This window comes from Amyelois transitella, chromosome 24 (assembly GCF_032362555.1).
Source record: "Amyelois transitella isolate CPQ chromosome 24, ilAmyTran1.1, whole genome shotgun sequence".
NCBI classification, from domain to species: domain Eukaryota; kingdom Metazoa; phylum Arthropoda; class Insecta; order Lepidoptera; family Pyralidae; genus Amyelois; species Amyelois transitella.
Window position 1 is genome coordinate 2,836,751 of NC_083527.1, and position 27,931 is coordinate 2,864,681.

The following is a 27,931-nucleotide window of genomic DNA, read 5'->3' on the forward strand; positions in this document are numbered from 1 at the left end:
CGGCTTCTGAACGCAGAACACGTCGCCCTAATCGAGGCTTAGCAAACATCGACAACGCGGTCTAATATTTTTTGTAAATTAAGTATAATTTGAAAATCGAACGTTTTGTGGACAGCAACTGTCAATATTTTTTTTTAACTAGATTCCGGTTGTGGCAAATAAAAAAGTGATATTTGTAGTGAAGTGAGTTTGACTTATTTTCTGAAAGTGAAAGTCAATTTTATTAGATCGGTTCGAGATTAATTTGTTTACCATGATCTAAAAATTATGCAAGTGTATTGAATAATATATTGTAAGTATATAAAAATTATTTACCATGTTTCTATTTTTCAAATTGATAATTTAATAAAATAAAATAACTTAAATGTAAAAAAAATATTCAAGTTTATAAAATAAGTTATAATTTAATAATTATTATACTTTTATTTTATCAGTTAGGTCATGTCATTGTATAGACTTACAAAATAGTAGCTGTTGCCCGCGGCTTCGCTGACACACATTGTTGTTTAACGCAAATCCTATGAACAGTATATTTTCTAGATGGAAGGTACTTATGTCCTTTTCAGTACTCCTAATGGTTTTAGGTATAATTCAGATAGCTTTTCCCCGCGATTTCGTACGCACAATGAGCCGTTTTTCCACTCCAGTGGGAATTTCGGAAAGCCCTGTAAGTGTTCACTACACAAAAATAAAGACGCCAAATTTATAATTAAATTAAATACCTACATACATAAATACATATAATCACGTCTATATCCCTTGCGGGTTAGACAAAGCCAATAGTCTTGAAAAGACTGACAGGCCACGTTCAGCTATTCGGCTTTAAGATATAAATGAGATTCAAATAGTGACAGGTTGCTAGTCCATCGCCTTAAAATAAGAATCCCAAGTTTATAAGCCTACCCCTTAGTCGCCTTTTACAACATCCATGGGAGAGAGATGTACTGGTCCTTTTTTTGCTGGGAATCACACGGCACATAAATTAAATATTATCGTTCATTAACAATTCCGCGGGTGCATTCCTTTCTTCCGGGATGACAGATACCCTTATAATGTCCTTCTCGGTTCGTTATTTCGTTACCTGACATGCTTTATCCACATAACCAGTATTGAATCTTTGCAAGTAGGTACTAACATCGTAAGGAATTATTTCTCAACCCGTAACTCTTTGGGATTCAGTTAGCACTGCAAAAATTCCTATTGGATTTTTTGTAAGTACGCAAAGTATTTGTTTTCTGTTTGCGTTGCTATAATTTTTACTTCTAATATATTATTACTGTAGGCAACCTTCTTTATTTATATTTTATTGTTTGCTGTATATATAAGTATAAATATTAACAGGCAAAGCCAGTTGGCATACCTACATATGCATATGTATTCCATAGCAACGGTTGTCATGACTTGTTGGGGTTAGCAAAAACATCGACTTTTTTATTATTAAGTATTTTTATTTGTTTTTCCTTGAATAAAGTGCTTTTCATTTGATTATATCTGTCCTCTTCAGTTCTCCTTCTGTCTTCTTTAGGGTATAAAAAACTTCTTAACAGATTAAGACTTATAATAGCAAAATCTTATATATTAAATTCTCGTGTCACAATGTTTGTCTCCGTACTCCTCCGAAACGGCTTGACCGATTCTCATGAAATTTTTTGAGCATAATGAGTAGGTCTGAGACTCGGTCAAAATCTATTTTTCATACCCCTAAATTCCTTAAAATAATTTATATGGCAAAACAACGTTTGCTGGGTCAGCTAGTTATATTATAATAATATTTTATGGTTTAAGATTGATAACATAAAGCAGTACAAGTAAGAATATTTTTAAATCTAATTTTGAAATTTGCTTGATTCATTCACAAAGAATAACATTACTTTCTTTAACTCTGCATTTGCGGCAGTCGGTTAAGTACAAATACCTCGATGCATTTCAACCGGTTTGCCTTACAAGGTGCATCTAAGAGCAGTTTTTGTACAATGACTCAACATTAGGATAATAACATTATAAATCTATTTTTACAGAATTTTATTGAAAAAGTTTTAAGGCAAAATTATTATTACCTATTTATTATTTTTGTTTATGAGCAATATTTTTTTTAAGTATACTTAAATGAACTTTAAAACTTAAAAAAAGCAGGTAGCACCTAGGCTCAGCTACTTTCTTTCCCGGATATTTCCAAACAATATTTGTGTGTTTCCGTTTTTTAAGTTATAAATCGCTTTAGTTTATTTTGAAATCTTTATGAATTAACAAACAAATAGACTTTATTTTTTTGTGCAAAATTAAGTCAAGTGATCTGATGAAGTTTTGTCAGAATACTAATAGAAGATACCTATGATTTTTTTATCTCGATTTTGTATTATTATTTCTGTATGTTGAAGTTTGTAACCAATAATCATTGATTAAAACATATGAAGTAATGCGGAAAATAATTTATTTGAAATATTTAAAAAAATGTGTGCCCACAATATTTTTTGTTAAGTTTTTTCATTGTAATCATGAGCAATATACCCAGTCGGAAGTTGTATTTTAATCAATCAATCTATTTCAATTAATTAAAAAATATATATTGGCTGTCAGACTAATTGACTGACTTATCAATGCATACCCGGTCTAGAGATATAAAGTTTGGCATGTAGATTTCCTTATTTGATGTAGGGAGTAAAAAAGAGAAGATTCTAGGAGGTATAAGTACTATCAGTTCAAGTAAATAAAGTCCTAGGAAGTCGCGGGCAAATGCTAGTCGTTAAAATATTTGCCGTCTTGATGTGGAAATTTATAATTTTATAATAGTCACCAAGTATTTTCTCAAGCCATTATATAAATAGTTTAAATGAATGAAACGTTACAAATACCTACTTCCACGCGTGGAAAAATAAAATTTGTTATTATGGATATAAGTTTGAAAATGCTAAACCGTACTTAAAGCATTGGCCAACGATAGTGTTCGAATAGCCTTATTTACTACCATGCTGGTCATTGCTGGAATTTGCTGAAAAAAAATATAGTTCGTGCCATTTCTTGGCTAGTCACTTTTTTCATGCGCAGATTGTTGTCACTCAAAGGAAAAGTTTATAAAATTGAGATTCTTGTTTTAAGCGATATAAGGTAACTTTTCATGATGTGATCTCTGAATCTCAATTCCATAATTTAGCCATTCAGCAAAAAATTACACAACCTTTGATTGTAAGACTTTGTCTAGATCTAATCCAGAGAAATCGAAATAATTATTTTTGTATTATTTCGATTCGTTTCTATATAAATGAGCTTATTGTGAGGGAAAGCATGGTGATGAAACATGCACATTCAACTGCATATGTCATCATAATCCAACATGTGTTTGGTTAAAGAAACCAAAGGTTGCGGAGGTCTGGCGTGAGTCATTTCTTGTAAAAACCTGACTTGCGCAATCCAAAATCGTGGTCAAAAATGTACTCCTTGCTCTTCTAAAGAGATATGACTATTTGAATTACACACAAACCCTTCGTGGTTCACGATCGAAATGCATTAATTAATGTTAAAAAAAATACTGGGTCTAGCGCCAAAAGGATGAATGACCGCTTATGAGATAAAAACGTGATGTGTGTTTGTGTGTGTGTACGTTACCCATAATGCCAAACACGAGAGGCGGGTACAGTCTATCACGTATAATTACAAATGAATGCTGCAGGCCTTGACATGTCTAAGAATGCGTATCCAATGTCTTTGACACAGTCACACGAGAATAAAAACAAGAAAAGCGTGGAAACATGTTATTGTTCCATCCTTTATTTGTCAAAGAGTTGTTTATTTAGCAGGCATTTCTTTATTTTGATAGGTGATATAGATTCTTTGGAATTTTATATTATACGTATATTTATACTTGTTAGTTGTTTTGTTTCCCGTTGAGTAAATTCTGCATCTCCTCCTGGCTTTATGATTGACTTATTCGCTTAGACACTTACCCCGTAAAATACTTAATCTTTAAAGCAAAAGATAGTTAGCCGTACAAATGTGCAGCTCATTAATAAAAATATCATTATTAAAAAAGCAATAGAACTCACTGATTTTATAAACTAACAGACCAAACCAAACATAATCGTAAGAGCTGAAAAATGGTCCTCGGAATGATAAGTACAGACCTAAGAATATATAATAAAATTTTTGAAATCGTACTCATATACCTAAGTTATTTTATAAAGAAACAGAAAATGTATTTTGTGTGTAAAGAATAAACTGAAAAACCTCTAGTCCTACATACATGCATACATATAATCACATCTTTATATAAAATCACCCTTACGGGGTAGAGAGAACAAACAGTCTCGCAAAGACTGAAACGCCACGTTCATCTGTATGACTTAATGATGGAATTGAGATTCTATAGTATAGTGACAGGTTGCCAGCCCATCGCCTAAATCGACTTAATGCAAGCTCTACTATCCTCAGATTTTTCGTTTCACTTGCGGGGTAGACAGAGCCAACAGTTTAAAAAAGACTGATAGGCCACGTATACGTGATTAGTGCGATATAATACAAGATCATAGACTCTTCAATCAAAGCGGTCGTGTTCTATTTTTAAACAAATATTTATTATCACCTCATTTGATCGCACATTGCTAAATATAGCATATTGGATAGTATTGGTCAATAAGATTCGTCACAGACACATTTGTATGACGATAAAAATATTCATTGCGATTAGTGTTTCCTCACATTGCAATCATGACTTATTACGATGTAGGAAAACAGACTGTATCAATTGTACAACCGATTAAATCCAATTCCCTCTGGTAAAATGTAAAGATAAACTTGATCTTTCAATATAATTAGACAATAAAATTTAAAGTAAGTAATTATTAGATTGTATTCGTCGAAATTGAGGGGGGAAAGAAGTATGCAGGGATACTCGTAGTTGCAATTGGAAAGATGTAGTCTCTGTCTACCCCTCCGGGAAAAAGACCTCATTTTATGTTTTTACAAAAGTAATTATGTGGAATGGAAAAAAGAATAGGACCACGCCATCTCTTTCCCATGGATGTCGTTAAATGCGATTAAGGGATATGCTCATAAACTGGGATTCTTCTTTTAGGCGATGGGCTAGCGACCTGTCACTACTTGAATCTAAATTCTATTAATTGCGTAAGAAGCGTTAAAATCAGAAGAAAAAAAAACAATTGAAAACCTTACTTTTTTTAAGTCGGTTGATTGTAAAATGTGCACTATGGCCAATTATCAAAACCAGTAGCGACCAGATTATGCCGTGAGCAATAAAAACAATAATCTGAAGTCACTTCAAGGCTAGAAATGTGTCGTTCACTCCCGTTCCTATATCATTAACACTGCAATTAAGCGGCGTACACACTGGACCAACGAATTTACTACATTACAATATTACCATTAAGTGCAAAAGAACCTTTAAGTATATTTATGTAGCCTTAGCAATATTTGAGGGCGCAGAATAGCGCAACCTACTGTCAAATCAAACCAAATAAAGACTGAGTGCAAACTCAATCAAATAACAACAAAGAACATTAAAATCGAGCTTCAGAAATTAAAAAGTAAAGGGAATGTGTTGAAAATAACGTAACAGTCAAAGAGGTACAGGAACATTTATTAACGCAAAAATATATTTATTTCACTACATTTGTATTGATCATGAATAATCTTAGATCATTTAGTAAACTATCTAAGCGGACAATCGATATGCAGCTTTATGCGAGAATTATGTTATCGAATTGTTTTATATTGAAATCGCTGGAGCACACTAAACGCATAATACTCGATATCAGTTTTCAATCTTTTACAATCATCTTGCAATTCTAACACCTACAAAAAGATGGTTCTCAATTTATCGTGATTTTGTTTTAGAATCACAATAATTCTGTCTTCGGTGAGCATATATCTTCTAAACCCTGCACGGGTCTGAACCCTAAAGCGCACATTATCATGGTTTTTTTACAGTTATGTCTATTAAGGTGTTTTATTGTTAACCGATGCACATACAGTAAAGTAAGGAGATTTTTTTTTAAATGCATGGACCGCTGTGTGAGAAAAACTTAACCAAATAGAACAAACAACACGATACTAGATAACAAACTACTTAAGTCTAGGAAGGTATCCCCCATACTTATAAAATATTTGTATTATACATTACATACGTCAATTTATACAGTTTGAATCTCGTACGATTGTTTACTGTGTTGGGCTCAATGGCAAATTTTTGAATAATTTAAAAATCCTAATATTTTTTTTTATTATAGTATACAGATTTTTCCAAAGGCTCACGTGGCATATTAGCATAAAATGAACTAAAGAACAAATAAGGAGTCCATTTAACTACCGAACGCATAAAAAGATGTGATCCACAAATTGGAAACCTACCATAGCCATGTTCAAATGATTTTTCGAGTTACTACCTACATTTGAAAATAACAGAAAACTGTATTATTCATGATCCTGATCGTGTAAGCTTAATTGTCTTATAGAAAAAAATTGAAAAAAAAATATTTAGGTATTGTAACACAGTAAATAGACATCCTACCCTACATCCCTGGGTCACAGGGATGTAGGTAGGATACATCTTAGATATTACAAAAAATCAAATTTTGTATCGTGGTTACACGCTGGCCTGCGTCAAAAAAGTAAGGACGGATTATCGCCAGGAGATTATTGATGAGAAGGTAGATAAACTCTTTATTACTTCAAAAGAAAAACAGTTTTTTTTCTGTTTTTCTTCTACACAAGTTTCTTTTGTTTCCACGTACTAACATCAATATTTTTAAGCGAGCTCATCAGTATGACATCTCAGTACAAATACAGATTTTTGCCACACCCCCAATGTTGATTGACCTTCCTACCTAATATTGTACATCGTACTAATATTATAAATGCGAAAGTTTGTATGTCAGGATGTCAGTATGGATGTATGTTACTCTCTCACGCAAAAACTACTGAACCGATTACGATGAAATTTAGTATGTGGGTAGCTAAAGACCCAGAATAACACATAGGCTACTTTTTATCCCAGAGTTCCCTCGGGATTGATAGGGTTTCCATGCGGATGAATTCGCGGGCGGCCTCTAGTGTTAAATACGTCTTACTTGCTTAGCCAAATTATGCCAAGCCCGTGTTGGAAGCAGGCCAGTACGGCGACTACCGATGGCGATTGTAGAGTATTATTTACCGCTTTAAAAAAAAGGGGGGTTCTCAGTTTGACCAGTATGTATTTATGTAGGTGTGTATGTATGTATTCATTATTTAGAGACCTGCCTATAATATAATCGCGTTATTTACAAACATACATATATAAAATATGTTATATGTTATCACGTCTTTTTCGCATACGGGGAAGACAGATCCAACAATCTCGAAAATTCTGGAGAAGGCCACGTTCAGCTGTATGGCTTATTGATTGAATTCAGATTCAAGCGGCAGGTTGCTAGCCTATCGGCCTAAAAAACAAGTAAGACTTTATAAGTTTATAAGTATTTCCTTTAATTTACTTTTACAATGTTTTTCTTTTCTACAAGACCAGCATTCATGGGAGCCTGCACTAAATGAATGTGCGCTATTCTCTTAGTCGGTAGAAATGCAGTGATCCTATTCCGAAGTGCCGTAAACCACTCGGCACAACTAGTATGTAATTTGAAAGTATCTTATACGAGTATTTTCATCTGTAAGCATATTTGTTTAGTCATGGCCATTTTAACGCTGTGCACTCAATGCCATAGAATGGCGAACAGCTTAGGATTATAACTAAGCGACCTTAAGTGACTTCCGGACCTCTAAGACATAGTTGATGTGATAGGTATAAATAGGTCTCCTCAAGTAGATGTATTATATACATACATACATACATACATATAATCACGTCTATATCCCTTGCGGGGTAGACAGAGCCAACAGTCCTGAGCGGACTGATAGGCCACGTTCAGCTATTTGGCTTAACGATAGAATTGAGATTCAACTAGTGACAGGTTGCTAGCCCATCGCCTAAAAAGAATCCCAAGTTTGTAAGCCTATCCCTTAGTCGCCTTTTACGACATCCATGGGAAAGAGATGGAGTGGTCCTATTCTTTTTTGTATTGGTGCCGGGAGCCACACGGCACTAACTAGATGTATTATATAGGTACATATAATCACGGCTATACTTATTCCTTGCGAAGTAGAAAGAGCCAACTGTCTTGAAAAGACTGAAAAGCCACGTTCAGTTGTTTGGCTTAATGATTGAATTGAGATTCAAATAGTGACAGGTTGCTAGCCCTTCGCCTAAAAGAAGAATCCCAAGTTAATTAGCCATTCCCTTAGTCGCCTTTTACGGAAAAAAATAATTGGACTTCTCTATCTTTTTCCCATGGATGTACCAATATTGTATTAATATCCATACTAGATTTCGCCCGCAGTCCGCACGCGTGAAAAATAATTAAATCACGCGGGTAAAAATGCAAACAATATTAGGGATGCATGATAGAATTACATTACGTGAATTATTGATTTAAGTTTTAATTTATGCGCAATAAATGTTTTATATTCATTAAAAATAAATGAAAAAAAATTAAATTCAAAAATATTTACATGCTATCATCGGTGAATAAAAAAATATGCAACAACTTTTATTAAGACTCATCCATAAACGCAATAACTAAAGTAGCTGCTAAAAGTTCATGACGCGAGTAAGAAACTCAGTAGTGACGTCATACTTAAGTAATGTTTTGTAAGAGGCTTTTTGGACTTGCCCAAATAATGTGTCAAGTACCTCGTTATATCTCAGACAGTGTTTTGTTTATTGATGCGATTATTTCACCAATGTTTTAGTTGTTGTGAAAATAAATTAATAAAAAGCAAATCAAAAATTAGTCATACCTATTGTCGTTGTTCTTCGATTCCTACTTGACTTTCAGGTTCATCTTGCGTGCCCCACCTTAGACCTCACCTAGGCGGAAAGTTGATTTAATTTGATACTAGGTATCTTTTATAATAAACTAGCGACCCGCCCCGGCTTCGCACGGGTGCAAAATTATAAATGTTATTTTACATAAAAACCTTCCTCTTGAATCACTCTACCTGTTACAAAAAACCGCATCAAAATCCGTTGCGTAATTTTAAAGATTTAAGCATACAGACAAACAGACTAAAATAGCGACTTTGTTTTATACTATGTAGTGATAAATAAATATATACGGGACAAATTGCACAGATTTATTATATTTTTATAATGATTCGGTTTCGTGGATTTCCAATCGCAAATTTGAGTTCTGGCAACTTTTCCTCATATTTTAAGTATGTTATTTGAACTCTAGGTCGCTTGCACCATTCACGTGCGTAACATCAGGAAAATGAGAGCACATGACAGATGCGAGGACCGCTACACGTGATTCTGGCCACTTGGTAAATTTTTACATATGTACATACCTACATATAATCACATCTATATCCCTTGCGGGGTAGACAGAGCCAACAGTCTTGAAAAGACTGATAGGCCACGTTCAGCTAATTGGCTTTAAGATCGCCTTAAAGAAGAATCCCAAATTTAGTAGCCATTTCCTTAGTCGCCTTTTACGACATCCATTGGAAAGAGATGAAGGGGTCCTTCTAATAAAGTGCTAGCAACCACACGGCACTCCCTCTTGTATGTCTATCTGTATGCGCTCTAATCTCTAAAAGTCGTAGACTGATTTTGTACCTACTTATTTGAAATGTTGTAAAGAGGGTTTTCTAAGGAATGTTTATATCTATTGCTACCCGTACGAAGCCGGGGCGGGTCACTAGTATACTAATAAGACCGACAGATGTTAAATGTACTGCATCATTGGTTCTCCCACAAAAAAGGTCCGTGATGGCAGCTTCTTCCTTGTTTTTGTGTTTGACAAAAGAAATATCATTAACCCAATGAGGAAACCAAGACAATTTTGACGTGTGGATTGATATAGGTATCTAAACTGTATAGGTAAATTAAACATATAGCATACCTAAAAGGCCACGTTCAGCTGTATAGCTCAATGATGCCTACTCCCCTCTTTACCTAAAATCTAAATTCCCGCTTAAAGTTTTTCTGTTTAGTCAGCTGGTTGACTGGTAGAGAATGCCAAACGGCATTAAGTCCGCCTTTTGTCCTTTTTGTACAATAAAGTTTTAAATAAATTAATAAATATGGCTTAGTAATATAGATAGAGATAGATAGTGCCGTGTGGTTCCCGGCACCAATACAAAAAAGAATAGGACCACTCCATCTCTTTCCCATGGATGTCGTAAAAGGCGACTAAGGGATAGGCTTACAAAGTTGGAATTCTTTTTTAGGCGATGGGCTAGCAACCTGTCGCTAGTTGTATCTCAATTCTATCATTAAGCCAAATAGCTGAACGTGGCCATTCAGTCTTTTCAAGACCGTTGGCTCTGTCTGCCCCGCAAGGGATATAGACGTGACCATATGTATGTATGTAATATAGATTGAGATTGTGTGCTCGGCAACCTGCGAAAAAAAGCTAGGGCCAAGTAAGTGAATAAAACAAACTAATCTAGCGCTTTGATGAATAAATATATATACGGGACAAATTACACAGATTGAGTTAGCCTCGAAGTAAGTTCGTGTATTTGTGTTACGAGATACCAACTCAACGATACTATATTATATAATAAATACTTAAATAGATAAACATCCAAGATCCAGACCAATCAGAAAAAGTTCGTTTCTCATCATGTCCTGACCGGGATTCGAACCCGGGACCTCCGGTGTCACAGACAAGCGTATTACCGCTGCGCCACAGAGGCTGTCAAAAATTTAAAGAAAGATATACTTCTTAATAATATTAAATTGATTTCCAATTGAAACTTGACAATTGATTGGTCGTGCATCAATATAAGCACGTAGTATTTGCATGATATATTAATTACTTGATAGAGATATAAATTGCCCTTTATGACGTCTGTTATAATTATCAATGATGTAAATTACGTAATGTTACTTGTAAATCAGATGTCTACAAGCCCTCAAGTCGAATGAAAAGTATCTGAATCCCTATTAATAATTATAAAATGTAAAAGTGTGTTTGTTTCTCCGTCTTTATGTCAAAACCACTAAACTGTTATCCATGAAATTATAGTGCATCCGGAAGCAAGTTATACCTACATAGAAAAAGAAGTGATAATATTTTTATGTATAAGTTGTTTAATTTCCCGAGGATTGGTCAGGAATACATTATCCTATTAATATTATAAATGCGAAAGTTCGTGAGTATGTCAGTATGGATGTTTATAACTCTTTCACGCAATAACTACTGAACCGATTACGATAAAATTTCGTTTGCAGGTAGCTGAAGACCCAGAATAACATATAGGCTACTTATTATCCCGGAGTTCCCGCGGGATTGATAGGGTTCCCATGCGGACGAAGTCGCGGGTGGCCTCTAGTCTTCTATAAAAGCAGTTTATGAATTTCATTGATTTATAAAATCCTGCGAAGAGATAGATAAAAAAACTACAATATTTTTTCTTCTTTCTTGCATTTCTTCCGACATGAAAAAGTTGGCGCCAACACTAAAACTGTAGTGAACCTACAATGTTTATAAGCAATGTCGTGGTGAGGTGCATTGTTTGACTTTCATTTCCTTCAAATTCGTATTTCAGAAGTAGAAAATTTAGCGGAAAACCAGCTTAAAAAAATTAAAAGAATAAACTAGTTTCTGCTATTTCAGTGCAACTATAAATTTAATATTTACAAAAACAATACAAACGTCTTGAACATAACTTCATTTTTTTACAAATTTTTACGATCCTTTTGGTTACGGAACGGAATAAGATTTCTGTGAATGTCTGTGCTGTACTTCCGTTTGTGTTGTAATAAATCCAACTTGCTATTCTATAATTCATATTATCACGTCTACATAACGAGAGTTGGATCGAGGTTTGATCGGCGACTTATATCCTACAGTGCGACTATTTAAAACTATTAACGGTGGCAATTCACGCAAATTAAGAGTATTATATACATAAATACATATGGTAACGTATATCTATATCCTTTGCGGGGTAGACAGAGCCAGCAGCCTCGAAAGAATGACAGGCCACGTTCAGCTATATGGCTTAGTGATGGAATTGGAATAGTGATAGGTTGCTAGCTACAAGAAGAATCTTAAGTTTTTTAGCTATTCCCTAAGTCGCCTTTTACGACATCCACGGGCAAAAGATGGAGTATTCTGTTGAAGTACCGGGAACCACACGATACTAATTAATAATTTGGTCACCTCAAATGAAAAACCTTACAGTTTTTCCTCTCATGATATATTTTCCTTACAGTAAGTACCAAGGCAACATGAGTCATTGAAGGTCACCGCATCATGCTGCTACCAACGCAATGGCTCAGGAAGCTCAACAGTGGAGGGATCCTCAACCAGTTCTTTATGGCTTTGATGGGTAAGTTTATTTCCTTCCTTATTTGATTAACTTAAGTTTTTCTTTCTGTGGAGGGAAAGGTCGGAGTGGGAAGACCTAGACGAACGTATCTTGATCAAATTAAGGACGTCTTGGTAAAGGGTCAGGTCAAAAGTACCCGAATGGATGAAGCGAAGGAAGTAGGCAGAGATCGTGGCAAGTGGAAAGAGGTAGTCTCTGCCTACCCCTCCGGGAAAGAGGCCTGATTTTTATGTATGTATGAATGAATGTATTTTCTTAGGCAATACCGTCCTTTTCAACGCTGTACATAAACGACTTGGAGATCGTAAGAAACAGGTCTTTTCTAAAATAAGTTTCTTTTTCTCACGATGTGAGTGATTTTTTGTCATATAGAGGAACTTTTAAATTCCTTGCCCCTTGGGATAACACTTAGGACTATTGGAACTAACGGGGAAAGGAAAAAACATCGCAAGGTTACCTGACAAACCTGAAAAGGGTAACCTAACCTAAGGGTTTCGTGGTAAAATTCTACTTACCCAATCCTGGGTCATCGTCAGAGGCGTACCCCGGGCTCTCCAAGTAGGTGACGACGCAACCATGATTGTCTTGGTCTTTTTTGAAACCTCATAAATACATGTCTTAAAAGAAATGTCTCGTTACCTAACTTTTTTTTTTCTTGTAAATTATTAGCTAATTTTCTATTTTGAACCATCTACAAATTTATTTAATTTATCTTTAAATCGATCAAAAACTTTTTTGTAATATTTTTTAAGTGAAATATATCCCTATTTAGAGCTACAAAATAATTACCATATATTTTCAATTAAGTCTAGGTAGCTACATAATCTGTAACGACCATACAATGAAATGTCGGTTAATTTTACGACATTTTTAGCACCACGACGAATCTTAAGTGTTTGAACATTAGAAGGTGATGTAAAAGAAATTTTACGACCATTCAACCATAAAATATGTGAGAAAAGTATACAATATTATGCTAATATTTATCGCAGTAACATGATAAAGTTGGAAAAAAGGTATCATGACATCATCATACTTAGCATTGCTTAAACTCGTATACTGATCTTCTCCTAGGCGACTAAGGGAATGGTTTATAAACTTGCGATTCTTCTTTTAGGGCTAGCAACCTGTCACTATTTGAATTTCAATTTTATCATTATGCCAAACAGCCGAACGTGGCCTATCAGTCTTTTCAAGATTGTTGGCTCTGTCTACCCCGCAAGGGATATAGACGTGATTATATGTATGTAGGTATGTATGTACGTAATTATCCATTTTCGATCTCATAAGCCAAAGGTTCCTCCGACAGCATTGCATCGCTATTAAAGCCAAATTATAATTTTCATATCTTTGGATCATACATGAAAAAGACTCACCTAATGAAACTATGGATAGCATCCTTCTTTATTGAGTGGGGGGTTAACGTTTCCCGTGTGAAGCCGGGCCGAGTAGCCTAGTACACGCGGCGTAGGTGCAGAACGGTCTAGACATGTTTATAAACTGCGTCAAACAGTTACATATAACTGTATTGTCATTTCCTACGGAGACGCTTGTATTGTTGTAGGTAACAAACGTGTAATGATGATTATTTCCCAAAAAGGGGTGGGCAAAGACTACATCCTTCCACTTGCCATGATCCTTGCATGCTTCTTTCACTTTTTACATGGAAGCTTGTCGATGTAAGGCGATCTTTTAGGTCAGGTCAAATATAAGTATAGAGGGTTAATAGAAAGTCAATCATGGAAAAGAGTTCCAAGAAGAATTCTAAGTTTATTATATATTAACTTGTAAACTTCTTTAAAGCGAGGGGCTGGCAACCTTCCACAATTTTAAGCTTAATTCTATCAAGCTGAACGTGCTTTCTCAGACCGTTGGCACTGTCTACCCCGTTAGGGATAAAGACGTGGTTATATGTATGTTAATCGTAAGTATAGAATATTATCGAAGACAATTACGTATGTATGAATAGCAACGTTAATTTTGCTTACTTTTTGAAACCGAAAAAAAACGCGAATGTATGAATAACAAATAAGTAAGCTAAGTACAGTAAGTTAATAGTTAAACTTATTAACCTAAATCAGTGCATTTCATTGATAAGAAACAAGGTAATCAGGGACATTCCGATAATCATTATCTTTGCTTTTTATCCTTGCTTCGCTCCCGATATTAGGTATTTTAATACGTATACTTAAATATTTTTTGTCTGTTTTTGGCTTGTTATAAGTCAATTAAGTACTTAAGTATCCATGTTTGAATCTATGCTCAAATATATTGTGAATTTTATTTTTAATTTACAAAAACAATAAAAAATAAAAGCTTGTTTATAAAACTATAATTAAAACTTAATAATTCTAAAAATGGCCCTACAAATTTTATGTGGTTATGGCTTAGAGATCAAGAACCATAGGATTCTTTGAAAAGTTCTTCTGTGCCCAAATAATGCAGTCATATTTACGCAAACAAATACTAAAGTTATTTCAGATTTCTATATTTTTCTGCAATTTGCAATTTACTTTTCCGCTTGTAAATAAATAATTCATATGTTTCATTCACCCATTCATTCAGGGTAATGGGGTAGCGTGCGTTGATTGAATACCGGTTTAGGGCCGTTGCAAACATTCTTAGTTAGGACACAGTCACATAAAAGGAAAAAATAATAAAATAGAATAAACGGTCGTTGTAAAAAATCCAGTGCTTGTGATGTTCAGCTAACAAGCTGATCTTTTTCTCGGAGGAGGTTTTATATGTGATTTTTTTTAATGAATACTAGACATTATCATCACGTTACCATGCCGTCACGATGCCGTGTGGTTACCGGCACATTAAAATAGGATCACTCCATCTCTTCGATAATTGATGAAGTAAAAGGCGACTAAACTTGAGATTCTTCTTTTAGGCGATGGGCCAGCAACTTTGCTCTGTTTGAATCTCAATTCCATCTTTAAGCCATGCAGTTAAACGTTGCCTTGCAGTCTTTATGAGACTGTTGGCTCTATCTACCCGTAATGGATGAAGACGTAATTATTTGTATGTATGTATTTATTAATTATGGTAGTTAGGATATTTACTAGATCAAAGTTTTGAAATATGTCCCGTATTTCATATGTATGTATGTGTGTGCCAACCCTTACCAATTCAAGTGAATGTCTTTTCTGCGATTTACACTGCACATTAGAGCGAAATATATCTCCGGGTTCCGAGATATCTCTTGAGAGCTGAATAAGGAAGTCATACATAATGTGTTGGGCGGTGTGCACACTGTCCTGCCCCCCATGGCTCTTCCAAAGTTGCAGTTATATGAGCCGAATCATTTGCTTTCATTAACAGCGCTCCCTTTCTGGACTGCCTACTAAAATTTATTTAGTCGCCTTAGCTACCCAAAAAATGATATAGAGGTAGGTAGGTCTGTGTAGCGAAAGCGATATTTCCAGCTCGACCGCCTTCAAAAGGAAGGTGTTATGCTTGGGGAACTGAAACTAAATTCTAGGTAGGTACAATTCGAAGAAAATATGCTTGTGCGATTTAGGCTTTTTTGGCTACTTATTATAAACAATGGCCAAAGGTCCTAACCATTACGGCCTCTGTGGCTCAGCGGTACTACGCTTGTCTGTGACACCGGAGGTCCCGGGTTCGAATCCCGGTCAGGGCATGATGAGAAAAGAACTTTTTCTGATTGTCTTGGGTCTTGGATGTTTATCTATATAAGTATTTATTATAAAATATAGTATCGTTGAGTTAGTATCTCGTAACACAAGTTTAGAACTTACTTCGAGGCTAACTCAATCAGTGTAATTTGTCCCGTATATATTTATTTATTTATTTATTTATTCCATTTCATTTAAAAGTATCAGAAATAACACTGCACATAATTCTTTTGCGAAGTGTATTATGTTAATTTCAAATCGTTACACTTTCAAATCTTATTGGTTGATATCTGTTGACGAAGGTGCGGCGTTTGACAGACATCTGCCTTCAAAAATTAAATGACGATGCAATAATGGAAATAATTGTTAAAAAAAATTACATGACAGGCCACGAGTTGTGGAAACCCGCATCAAAGCTGTCATTTCTCCTTCATTAAATAAGTATTTCAAATGATTCTAAAATATCATTTTACATCGGCAGTGTGAATGTAACTTTATAATGCAAGTGTCAAAGAACGGGTTTCCCCTTTTCTCAGCGGGTATAGAATTACAGAGATGAATGACAGAGGGGTTACCTTAGTGCAGCGCAGATAAACTGGTCCAGTCACATTGTAAACTTTGGTCGGTGGATTAGTCGAAGGTTTCAGATTCAAAAAAGCATACCCGATGCCACCGTTGCCATGTACTTTATGTCTTTCCTGTGTTACTTAGAAGTTCCATCAGTGATCAAAAATATTATAAGTCAACCATGATTCAAGCTAGCTTACTGGGGTCCCATGTAGGTCGCGGAGGTCAGACGAAAGTATAACTATAATAAGTAAGGATCTCTTCCCAGAAAGAATTATATAGTGTCGGTTTATATTTGGGGGCATAGTTTAAGTTCTTCTTACGAATGATTTCAAAATACGCAGTATAATATATAAGTCACTGTCTCTTACTAAATAATCTAAGACTAATCCACTTCGTTCGAATTTTACAATCAAAAACTCAGAAATTTACGCATTTCAAATTTTATATAGTACTTATACCTATTATTACGATTAAGTTTATCAGTAAGCACTGACTTAAAATAACTCAGAGGTAACATTAGGCCCTTGGTTTTTGTTTAAAGTACAAATTGTCTCATGATTACGTAAATTTTATAATCACATAAATGCTGTGAATCTGTGTGTTGACTACGAGACAAAAATACCCAAGTGCCAAATTATATGAAATGAAATGTGACTTCCTGTCTTCTTACTATGTTATTATCAAATCATATAAAAATGTCATGACTTATCATTATTACGATGTTACTTACGAAAATGTTGTTAAGTTTACGGTCTGTCAAGCTTGTACAAAAATTACTAAAAATTATACATAATTTACTTGTATTGTATGTACACAACTTGTTAGGGACAAAAATACATTTTTCTCTAGTACGTATATAACGCAATAATTTTTGAACTGCTGGTCTGATTTTATGAAATTTACGGAAAAACCGATGAAGTCCAATACATTAAAATGCCGAGAACTACACGGCACATTTAATAATATTCCCACTTTGCATTTATCCATAGATGAAAAAGTATAATATTCCAATGACATAACTCAATGACGTTTTCCATCCAAAACTCGATGATGAATGGAATTTAAATAACATACTACGTGTACTGCTTACCAAATAGTATTTGTATTTGAATATAAAGAAGGAAGTTCTAGACCGGGTGTGGGGTGGTACATAGCACACAATGTGTTTGATGCCTCGCAAAACGTAAATGTCGGTCAAGGATAAGTATATTTTCCACTTCAATTTAGGGTTGCTAAAAAGCTTATTTTTCTAAATGGGATACTGTTAGTATCTGTCATATTTTATCTCCTACTGGGTGACGATCCAATGGTCACAAAACTCAAGGAATATTATTTAGAAATTTGAGATTTTATATTGAAATTGAGATTCAGAAATAGCTTGCTAGTTTATCGCTTATTATAGAAAGCATCCCGAGTTTATTCGCCCTTCCTCATAGCCTTTCTCTCATTGCCTTCTACAGTGTGCACTGAAAATCAGCTGACACCCATTATGTTTTCTCAACAACCAGAACAGAATAGAAGAAGGAAGGGACCAATCAATGTTGTGAAACCAAAAGATATGACAATTATTAAATGATATGAAGTGTCCTTCAATAAAGAATAAAAATTTTTATTTGAATTTGAAAGTCTTCCGGATTTGGCAAGAATACACAAAAGTAACACCACACTTGGCGATTGTTCCGACCAGTTCTGTTCTTGAAAGAAAAGGGTCTAAGTTCTTAAACCACAAAAGGCTACGTATGATTACATAATGTACTGAAATTTTGGCTATAAATAGTACTTTGTAGGTATGTTGCGGAGAATTTGTACTGTCCTGACAAAGTTAATTATACCTTAGACTGACTCAGGTCACGGGGTACAAGGCCAGTTGGGCTGCGGCATAAGAGAAAATCTTGTATGCTATAAACATCAAGGAACTACAAATTCCATGGTGGTTTGGTTGTGAAAAACAACCTATTGGGTGTCAGCTGCTTATCTTCCAGCGCAGATTACAAAATTCTATAAAAAAGGTGATGGGTGAGGAACCTGTCACTATTGGAATCAATACTTTGAATTCAATCATATATAGCTGAACGAAGCCTCTCAGGTTTTTCCAGATTTTTAGCTCTGTCTACCCCGTAAGGGATAAAGACGTGATTATATGTATGTATGACACTTGAAGTTTATTTTTGATGCGATATCCCAAAAAACTAGTGACTATCCTTAAATCTTAATTCCATCCAGCCTAACGTCGCCTCAGAGTCTTGTAACGTTTTGGCTCTGTCTACCCCTAACAATTCGAGCTACGATTCCGTGAGAGATACTTACTTACGTGTGTAGCGGGAGCGATGATTCGGGATCGACTATCATAAAGGGAATATCTTCCGCCAGGCTAGATATTATGCCTGGGGAACCGCGGCAAGCAACAATGTCGAGTCGGAAGTCGTATTTCTGCTCCAATCCATAAAATCTTTGCTTGCGTGATTTAGGCTCTTCGCTGTTATTTGCTGAATGCGTTACAATCGTCGCTATCATAAGTGTGTGACGTTAGTGACGTCGCCACAAAAGTGCTTTACTTAGGACATTAAAGTTTTAGTAAGATCATATTTTCACGAGTATAAGCGGGTTCCGACAATATAACTACCTCACGTAGTTTTTCGCCTATTAACATACAATTTACGATATAAGATAATAATATACTTTAGGCGGAACAAACTACACTGCAGCTATACCAAGTAGTTTCGTTAGAACGTACCTCAGTAAGACAAGGAGTTATATAGATACATAATTTCGGCATTTACGACGTCTTGACGACAAAACCTAATAACTTATCATCCGTCGCCCCTTCCATTGTATTCTAATTAACAATGATTATCCCATGACATGATTCAATAACAATAGATCGATTGTGATGTTTTATTACTGGATATATCCGCTTAGTGATTTCGTTTGATTTAGTTTTATCCAATAGTACTTAAAATATGATTATATCTATTCAATTCCTACTCAATTATTAATGCGAAAGTTTGTTAGGAGTGTGTGTGTTTGAGTTACTCTTTCACGCAGAAACTATTGGACGGATTTTCACGTAATTTTACAGTAATATAGCTTAGGCATACAGCATACAGCAAAATATATATCTGTACATACATACATACATATGATCACGTCTTTATCCCTTACGGGGTAGACAGAGCCAACAGTCTTGAAAAGACTGATAGGCCACGTTCAGCTATTTGGCTTTAAGATAGAATTGAGATTCAAATAGTGACAGGTTGCTAGCCCATCGCCTAAAAAAGAATCCCAAGTATGTAAGCCTATCCCTTAGTCGCCTTTTACGACATCCATGGGAAAGAGATGGAGTGGTTCCATTCTTTTTTGTATTGGTGCCGGGAACCACACGGCACTTACAAGATTACAACTAATGAAATAAATTTGTTTCAGTGACCATTCCAGTCCTGAACTTCGGGATGCTGCTTGGCTGGCAGTCCCCCATGACGCCATTACTCCAGTCCCCGGACGGACCCGCGCCAGAACCCATCTCTGATGAGGTGATATCCTGGATGGCGTCCTTGACATTCTTCGCGCCGATCTTCTGCGGCTTTCTCATGGGGAAGCTGGTGGATAGAGTGGGACGGAAGATGGTTACGATGCTGACGTCCTTGTTCCTCTTGGTAAGTAACTTTGACTAACCGGTTGCAATCATCAAAAGCTATCAGCTCTCGGCTTCCCTTTCGGAAAAGAGACGTGATTTTATGTTTACCACGCCTCTACTGAAGCGGTAGGTAGAGACTCCATTTTTTCACTTGCATAACAACAAAAACAAACAAACAACAGATTTCGTAAGTTTAAGTAAAAATAATGTAATCTGTTTGACAAAATTATGACAAACAAATAGAAATAAACTGCAGTAAATTGTAATGTTTATGTAGGAATGTTTTATTTTCAGACAATAGTAGTAGTAGGTTATAGTTACTAATTATACTTATAAAGTTTTCAATAATAATAAATCACAGTTTAACAAGCTATTGTTATAGCAGGTTAGCAATAGAAACACAGCAATTATGAAATAGTTTTATTTTTATAGTTTACGGATTAAATCTAATAACTATCCATACAATACATAGGCCATATTTCTCATATTACCTATTCTCTTTTCCATATATGAACATGACAACAACCCAAGACCCAAATTAGTTAGTGTTAGTAACTATATAATGGTTTATATTTATTTATTCTTTATTGTAACAATTACAATTTGTAAAGTACAAAAGGCGGACTTAATTATATGTTACCGCCCCGAAGATTTTATTGAGATAGTCTATTATACTTACAAACAGATTAAAAAGACGAAAGATTATGATTGACTGATGGATCCACTAATAATGTCCGACCGGTCTTATAGTCCCACCAGCATTGGGTTCGGGATTCTACCTTTAATTGAAAGAAAACATGAAAACCCATAGACATGCTTTATTAGCTCGTGGTTCGACTCTATCTACTCTAAGGTCTTTAATTACTAAAAAAATAGTCTATAGATATTTAACTCCTGGTCCCACCTATTCTGTTCAATTCACTGTCAGACAATTGTCTTTTGTTCGCTTTAGAACAGATTTTTATGCTGCTCTTAAAGCATTTATTATGCCTGCAATCAAACAAAGACCAATTACAAATAGATATGTAACGTGCTTTATCTCATAACTAATAGACCAGAATGCGGTTCCAACCACTTTCAGTTGTGGCCACTTCATAAATTATAATTTGTAAACGGATAATAATTGTGTGGCACGATATCTACAATTGTCGGACCAGTTTATTCATGTTTGACATGATCAAGATCAATATTATTATCATGATCCTCATCATTATATTCCTGATGCGACCTGGCCTGACCTGGACGACCAGGTTGCGAGAAGTTAGACCTTAAATCTACCTAAACGATCCAAGATAATGAACGACAAGTATATACATACATTTATGCGTGCATTTTATTTAAGAAAATTATTTTCTCCCAAAGAATTTAATATACCTACCACAAAAATGGTAGAAGTTACTTACAAAAGGTGCATTTTTATTCTTCAAGGAAATCTTTACGGCATGTTCGGACGATGAAACTTATTGGTTTTTCATAAAAATAAGTGTCAATAAGCGAAAAAAAAATTATATTCGCATTGGCGATCATCATCGATATGGCGAAAGTCAGGTCAAGAATACCTTACATAAACCGACATAAGAGCTTGATTGAAAAGATTAATGAATGTATCTCATGTTTTTGTGTTCTCAGTTGTGCATCAGATTACTTGGGATCCGCTGAGTAATTTTTCAAATTAATTCTTCCGTTCTTCTGCACCATGACTTCTTTGACTTTCATCATCCTTTGCGACGCCTGGCTAGAAGGTTTTCAGTCTTGGTTCACATTGGCTTAACATTTGACAGAAATCGGAGTAATTAATATTAATTATTTTTAGAGTTTATTTACTAATTTATTCATTCTTTATTGTAACATTGACAGTTTGTATATGTTACAATAGGCGGATTTAATGCTAATTGCGTTATCTAACAGTCTACCATTGGATTAAGCAGAGAACCTTTGTGTAACTTGCCACAAAGTTATTTCATTAAACTTGTGCTCCATTCTTGTCATGACATATTGTCTGTTATGTCATAACCAGATTGCGACTTTTACCGTGTGTTTTGTTTCTACGCTTTGTAATATTAATAACCCTGTCCTATTATACATACATACCTACATATGGTCACGTCTGTATCCCTTGCGGGGTAGACAGAGCCAATAGTCCTATTACAAAAATCCAAATATATTGTTTCAGATCAGCTGGTCGATAACCCTATTCTCCCTGCGACCCTGGGCCCTCATCATGTCGCGAGCAGTAGCCGGGTTCGCCTGCGCCAGTTGTTATATTGTGACGCCTCTTTATTTGAAAGAGGTAAGTTATAGAGCACTAGCTATTTCCCCGGGCTTTTTTAATGTGAAAAAAGAATGACAAGTAAGTTGATACCAAATTTATAATGACAATAAAATCTACGTGCCCCTTACAAATGTCAATCAAAACAACACTGTAAGAAAATTACTTATTTCCTTCTAAACTCAGCCTTAGAAATTAATTCGTAATTTCTCAACAGATAGCATCAGACAACGTCCGTGGGGCCCTGGGCTCCCTCTTCATCCTGTCCCAGAACCTCGGCTACCTGGTGGTATACATCATCGGGGACCTCCTGTCGTTTCCCGTGGTCATGTGGATCTGTACTGCAGTCCCCATCCTCCATCTGCTAGCGTTCATTGCAATGCCTGAGACTCCTGTGTTCCTGGTTAAACAGGGGAAGAATCAGGTTAGTTACATAGTTGAGTCACATTTTTACCTTTCTGGGAATATGGGGTGACCATATGTTGGTACATAACCATGATCCAATGAGAAGGGGTAGGCCTTAATGAAAGTACCTTGATCAAATTAGGGACGTCTTGGCGAAAGGTAAGAGTACTCAAAACCATCATGAATGTGGATGAAGCAAGAAGATATTCAGGAATCGTGGCAAGTGGAAAGATCTGCCTACTGGCTGGTCTACCCGGTTATTACATTTGGCGACCTGGAAATCATATTTGGAGAGGAGCCCAGAGTCGGCTTATGTCAACGATCTTGGATTGTTGAATTATGTTTTCACACGAAGCAGCTCCCGTCAGCAGCGGAACGTAATCATAGTGGATACAGTTCACTTGCTTAAAGTTGCAATATTAAGAAGCTTTAAAAGAGCAATAGCACGTTCCAAATCGCTCTTATATCTTTCATAATACCAAATTTTGTTACTTGGGAATCATAACAAAACTAAAATCTTTCCAGGAGGCACGAGCCGCGTTAGCCTGGCTGAGGAACACCACGACTGACGATAAGAACTTGGAGGAGATAGTCCAGCAGCTGGAACGAGAAGAAGAGTTCACCAGGTCCACGAAGACGGCTAGTTTTAAATGCATAAGTAAGTTAAACCAGAAATATTTCAAGAGCCAAATCTGTGCGAGATTGCCGACTCTCCTGAAATTCGAAATTTTTTCCAAAAAACATACCGAAATTTCTCCCAATTTCAGATTTCCGATATTTTTAACAGCAATACAGTCTGAAATCTTTTGAAGAGAAACTAATAAGAAATCACCAAGTTCAATCTTGCCCCAAAGTTGAATTCACAATAATAAAGGCGAATGAATAATTACATATTTATTCAAAATTAATGTTAAGATGCAAATCGTGAGACACGGACTTTCCGAGAACTCCTTTCTAATGGTAACTTTCCTGAGAGAGCAGCACTCATAATGAAAACAAACACGCTACACAGCACCAAGACATAATAATTATTAATCTTCGATAATATTCTGTAGCTACAAATACCAAATAGTAATAATATTATAAGAGATTTACTTATACATAATCACTTACGGGGAAGACAAAGCCAACAGTCTCGGAAAGATTAAAGGCCACGTTCTGCAAGCTGTATTTGAGATTCAGTAGCGACAGGTTGGTAACACATCGTCTAAAGGAAGAATCCCAAAAAACCTAAAAAAGAGAGACTTGTAATTCATTATTATTTTTTTAAGTTGTTATTGTTTCTTAAAAATTCAGTAATTTTTTTTGCGTACTCAGTAGATTGCATGTATAGTAAGTAGGCAGTTTCGCTTAACTTTTCCATGTGTAAACTTAAGCAATAATTACCCATGGTAAAATCTATGATGCAGAAACTTAGACAAAGAAAAAAAATTGGCACAAATAAAAGCCCCGTATAAAACATTTGTGAGCTTAATAGAAATAAGCTTCTTGTGTAAAGAAAATTATTTATAATAAGGGATTCGTTATTTCCTTGGAGATATTGACCTCTGGAATCCTCCACTAACGATTGGAGCCGTCACAACCGGTTCCCAGATGCAAATTAAATGTTTATAACTTCCACTATATTCCGAGTTGGAAATCGGCATGCAAATATTTAGCCAGAAATAACTGGATTAAGCATGCTCATTAACTCGCAATCTATAAACATTAGCCTTAAAATTAAATCATTAAAAGGGCAGGAGAAGCTATTTCCGGAAGAGTAAAATAAGATCAGGCGATTTATTTCTGTGGATAAATAAAGGATAACTTCAGTAAAAAATAAGACACATTAACCTAATTATTGTAAGCCTTTAAATCCTTGCAAACTATTAATACAAATGTAAATAATTTCTGTTTAAGCCTTATAATAACAAGACAAGAGGACTCCCGTAGACATTTGTATCGATTACATATATAATATTAGTTAAAAATGAAGCCCAAAAAAATTATATTAATAATTATCTACAAACGTCAGAAATTTTAAACGGGTCGTTATTTTAAACAAATATAAAAGAAAGAATATTCATTGGTTTTTATTAAGCTTCATCTGAGCTTATAGGAAACCTACCTGCCTATAGAAAAAAAAAGAAATACCCACTTAACTGGTTGCATAAGGATAATAAATTATTTGGATACAAAGAGAGGGCTCTGTGGGTGTTTCTGCGTGATGTCATGCTTTTTAGGTAGGTACATACCAAATTTATGAACCTCTTAAACAAATTTCTCCTGATAAATTGAAAAGTAATTTCAAGTGACAACTTTAAATCTCTCGAAGGTTCGTTTTTCGGTTAGTTCCTTTTTTTATATAGGTAAAATAAAGTGATTGCAAAATGTAAGTATTGCACGATAGTTTATATAAAACCCAACTCAAACCGAACGCAACCTGATTAACTTTGGATGATGACTACCATATTTAAATGCCTGAAAAGTATAGGAAATAACGAAAACAATTTAACTATAAACTTTTGTAGCTTCCTCGATTTCCAAATTGGTAACATTAATCAAATAAATAAATAGGCGACTACTTTCAAAAAATTGTCCAAGGAATTGAATAACAAACCTACATCCGAATTGATAACTTCTTTTAAACCTGGTTAATACTACGAAAGATATGCGAGCAAAGCTAAAAGGCAGAATTAGTATTAATGTTATAAATAACTTATATTAAATTACTCTCGCAAATACCAAGCGCTCATTAGTATGCAATGCTTGTGCAGTTACGTTTGTAAGTACTAGAAAATGCACTAAATGTTATCTTTGCGTAAGAAAACTAGACATGCCGCATAGTAACAACATGTCGTAATAAATACTATAAATAGAATGGTATTTATGTAGTATCCGGACCTCTGGTTCAGTGCTTAGTGTCGGATTTGATCCCCGACCAGGGCATGATGGAAATTATGCCTCCCTCCTGGCGGTAGCCCTCGATAACGGCGGTATTCTCGTCTCTCGGAGTCCGAAATCCAATTTGACTATGATTCTGGATTAGGTAAATCTGGTTTTTACACGAAACGACTCCCATCCGACCATCGCAACCATTGCAGGGGGAACCTACCTTAACCGTATTGAATCATGGTTACACATTCACTTACACTCAAAATAAGTTAGTAAAGAGTAATTTCTACATGACCGAATGGGACTCGAATCTGTACCTAAATGCGCATCACCCATTTGAATCTGGCAAGTTATTCGATTCGACCACCGAAGCTCTCATGCTATGTTTAATTATCTAACTTATTTTTTGATGTTATTACTTGATGATTAAAGTACTTTTCTATTTATTATTCTTCCTAGCCAACTTACACCACTTTTGGGGTGGACAGGCTATGTTTTCATAATATAATGGTAACTTAAGACGTATTTTCTATTTCACGTTATTGTTTCAGTTAAAGACAAGACAACATTCCAAGCGTTTCGGATCGCGCTCAACGTCATGATATCCCAAGAGACATGTGGCTACCTCGTCGTCCTCAGCTATGCCGGGTCCATCTTCGAACAAGCGTCAGAGTCTATCAACTTGAGACTGAGCCCAAACAAGCAGACTATAGTAGTGGGAGTCATACAATTGTTGGGTTCGATCGTCGCGAGCTGTATTGTGGAGAAGACTGGAAGAAAGGTACGTAAGCTAACCCCTACGCCCCTACGTCGCCTGAAAGCTGTTATTCATAGCAACGGCGTGGGTACTTCTGCATATATATAAGCGCTTGGTAAGTTGTAAAAATTATAGTAACCAGACTTGTGGTGAGTTCTCCTGGTCTTTATTTATGATATCCCAGGGTTTGTATTCGAAGCAGTCCTGTTAATCAGCCTGATGCGTTATTGCCTTTTTAAAACGACGGAACTGAGGTAACCAAAAAAATAGGATCGAGGGTTGCGCAACTTTCAACGCTACGTTATTGTTCCGTTTATGTCTCCTCATAAAATTAATGCAAATCAGTCTCTCGTCCTTATTAATCAAACCTATCTAATTCAAATTTTTCCAGTGGTTACTCGCCGGCACTTCCTTCGCGACCGGCGTCTCCATGCTGTCCCTAGGCGCCTGGTTCTACGTCACCTCCCTCTCAATATGGCTGCCTGGTTGGCTACCGGTCATGTCTATGTGTCTCTGCATCTTTGCCGACGCTGCTGGCTACCAGCCAGTGCCTTACGTTATCACATCTGAGCTCTTCACCTTCCAAGTAAGTATTTGAATCTCCTTGTCATATCTGACAGCCTAGTACTTTTCGTGATTACGCACATGACTGCCTGTCATATCTGAGATGTTGCTGATTACTACCAGTAGGTATCTTACATTATCGCCTCGGAGCTGTTCGCTTTCTAAGTAAGTTAACGAACCTCCACGTTTTATCTAACAGTCAAGTACTTACTTTGTACTCATGAAATTGTCTCTTTAGCAAACCTTCTACAGAAAACGTACAGAAGTTGCTTTTGTTAATTTGTTCTTCTCTCTTTCCAGTATCGAGGCATCGCGACTTCGGTCATCACAACAGCCACAGCATTCAGCGATTTCATGCAGACAAAACTATACGACCCAGTATTAAAACTCTTAGGCATCCAATGGGTCTTCATTATCTTCTCCTTCGTCTGCTTCCTCGGATGCTTTTACACCATCATGTGGGTGCCAGAGACTAAAGACAGGACCGTAGAAGAAATATACGCCCTTCTAGAAGACGGCAGAAAGAAACAAAACAGCAGAGACGCTGAAACGGCCAAAGAAGTCAGTAGACTATAATAGAACCTTGTCGCTTTCAGCCTTTGCTCAATAAACTAAGTAAAATCAATTGGTTCGCCTATAAGGTGAATTTGACACGGTTATAAAGATGACTTATTTATATTGTGATAGAGTTTGATATAGTACGTATGACGACAGTGCCTTATCATTCCCGAATGTGATATAAATGACGAATTTAAAAAAATATGACTATATTATTTAAGATATTATACGAATAAGTATTAGACAAAATATATATTTAAGAACTTAAG

At 35.6% G+C, this 27,931-nt stretch overlaps 1 protein-coding gene across 1 annotated transcript; it reads left to right on the forward strand.

Moving 5' to 3' along the window:
• The first annotated feature begins 5 nt into the window (after window positions 1–5).
• LOC106135921 (solute carrier family 2, facilitated glucose transporter member 8) lies at window positions 6–27,930 on the forward strand. Its single transcript, XM_013336330.2, has 9 exons — window positions 6–292; window positions 12,271–12,387; window positions 20,025–20,254; window positions 22,409–22,525; window positions 22,722–22,928; window positions 23,435–23,567; window positions 26,335–26,564; window positions 26,932–27,126; window positions 27,405–27,930. The coding sequence occupies exons 2-9, from the start codon at window positions 12,312–12,314 to the stop codon at window positions 27,678–27,680; spliced, it is 1,464 nt and encodes a 487-aa protein (XP_013191784.1). The 5' UTR covers window positions 6–292; window positions 12,271–12,311; the 3' UTR covers window positions 27,681–27,930.
• The last annotated feature ends 1 nt before the right edge of the window (window position 27,931 follows it).

Excerpts from the sequence above, each read along its gene's own strand:
- LOC106135921 (XM_013336330.2), top strand. The coding sequence starts at position 12,312 with ATGCTGCTACCAACGCAATGGCTCAGGAAGCTCAACAGTGGAGGGATC. Across the intron at positions 12,388-20,024 it reads GTTCTTTATGGCTTTGATGG|TGACCATTCCAGTCCTGAAC; the intron begins GTAAGTTTATTT and ends AATTTGTTTCAG. Across the intron at positions 22,929-23,434 it reads TTAAACAGGGGAAGAATCAG|GAGGCACGAGCCGCGTTAGC; the intron begins GTTAGTTACATA and ends AAATCTTTCCAG.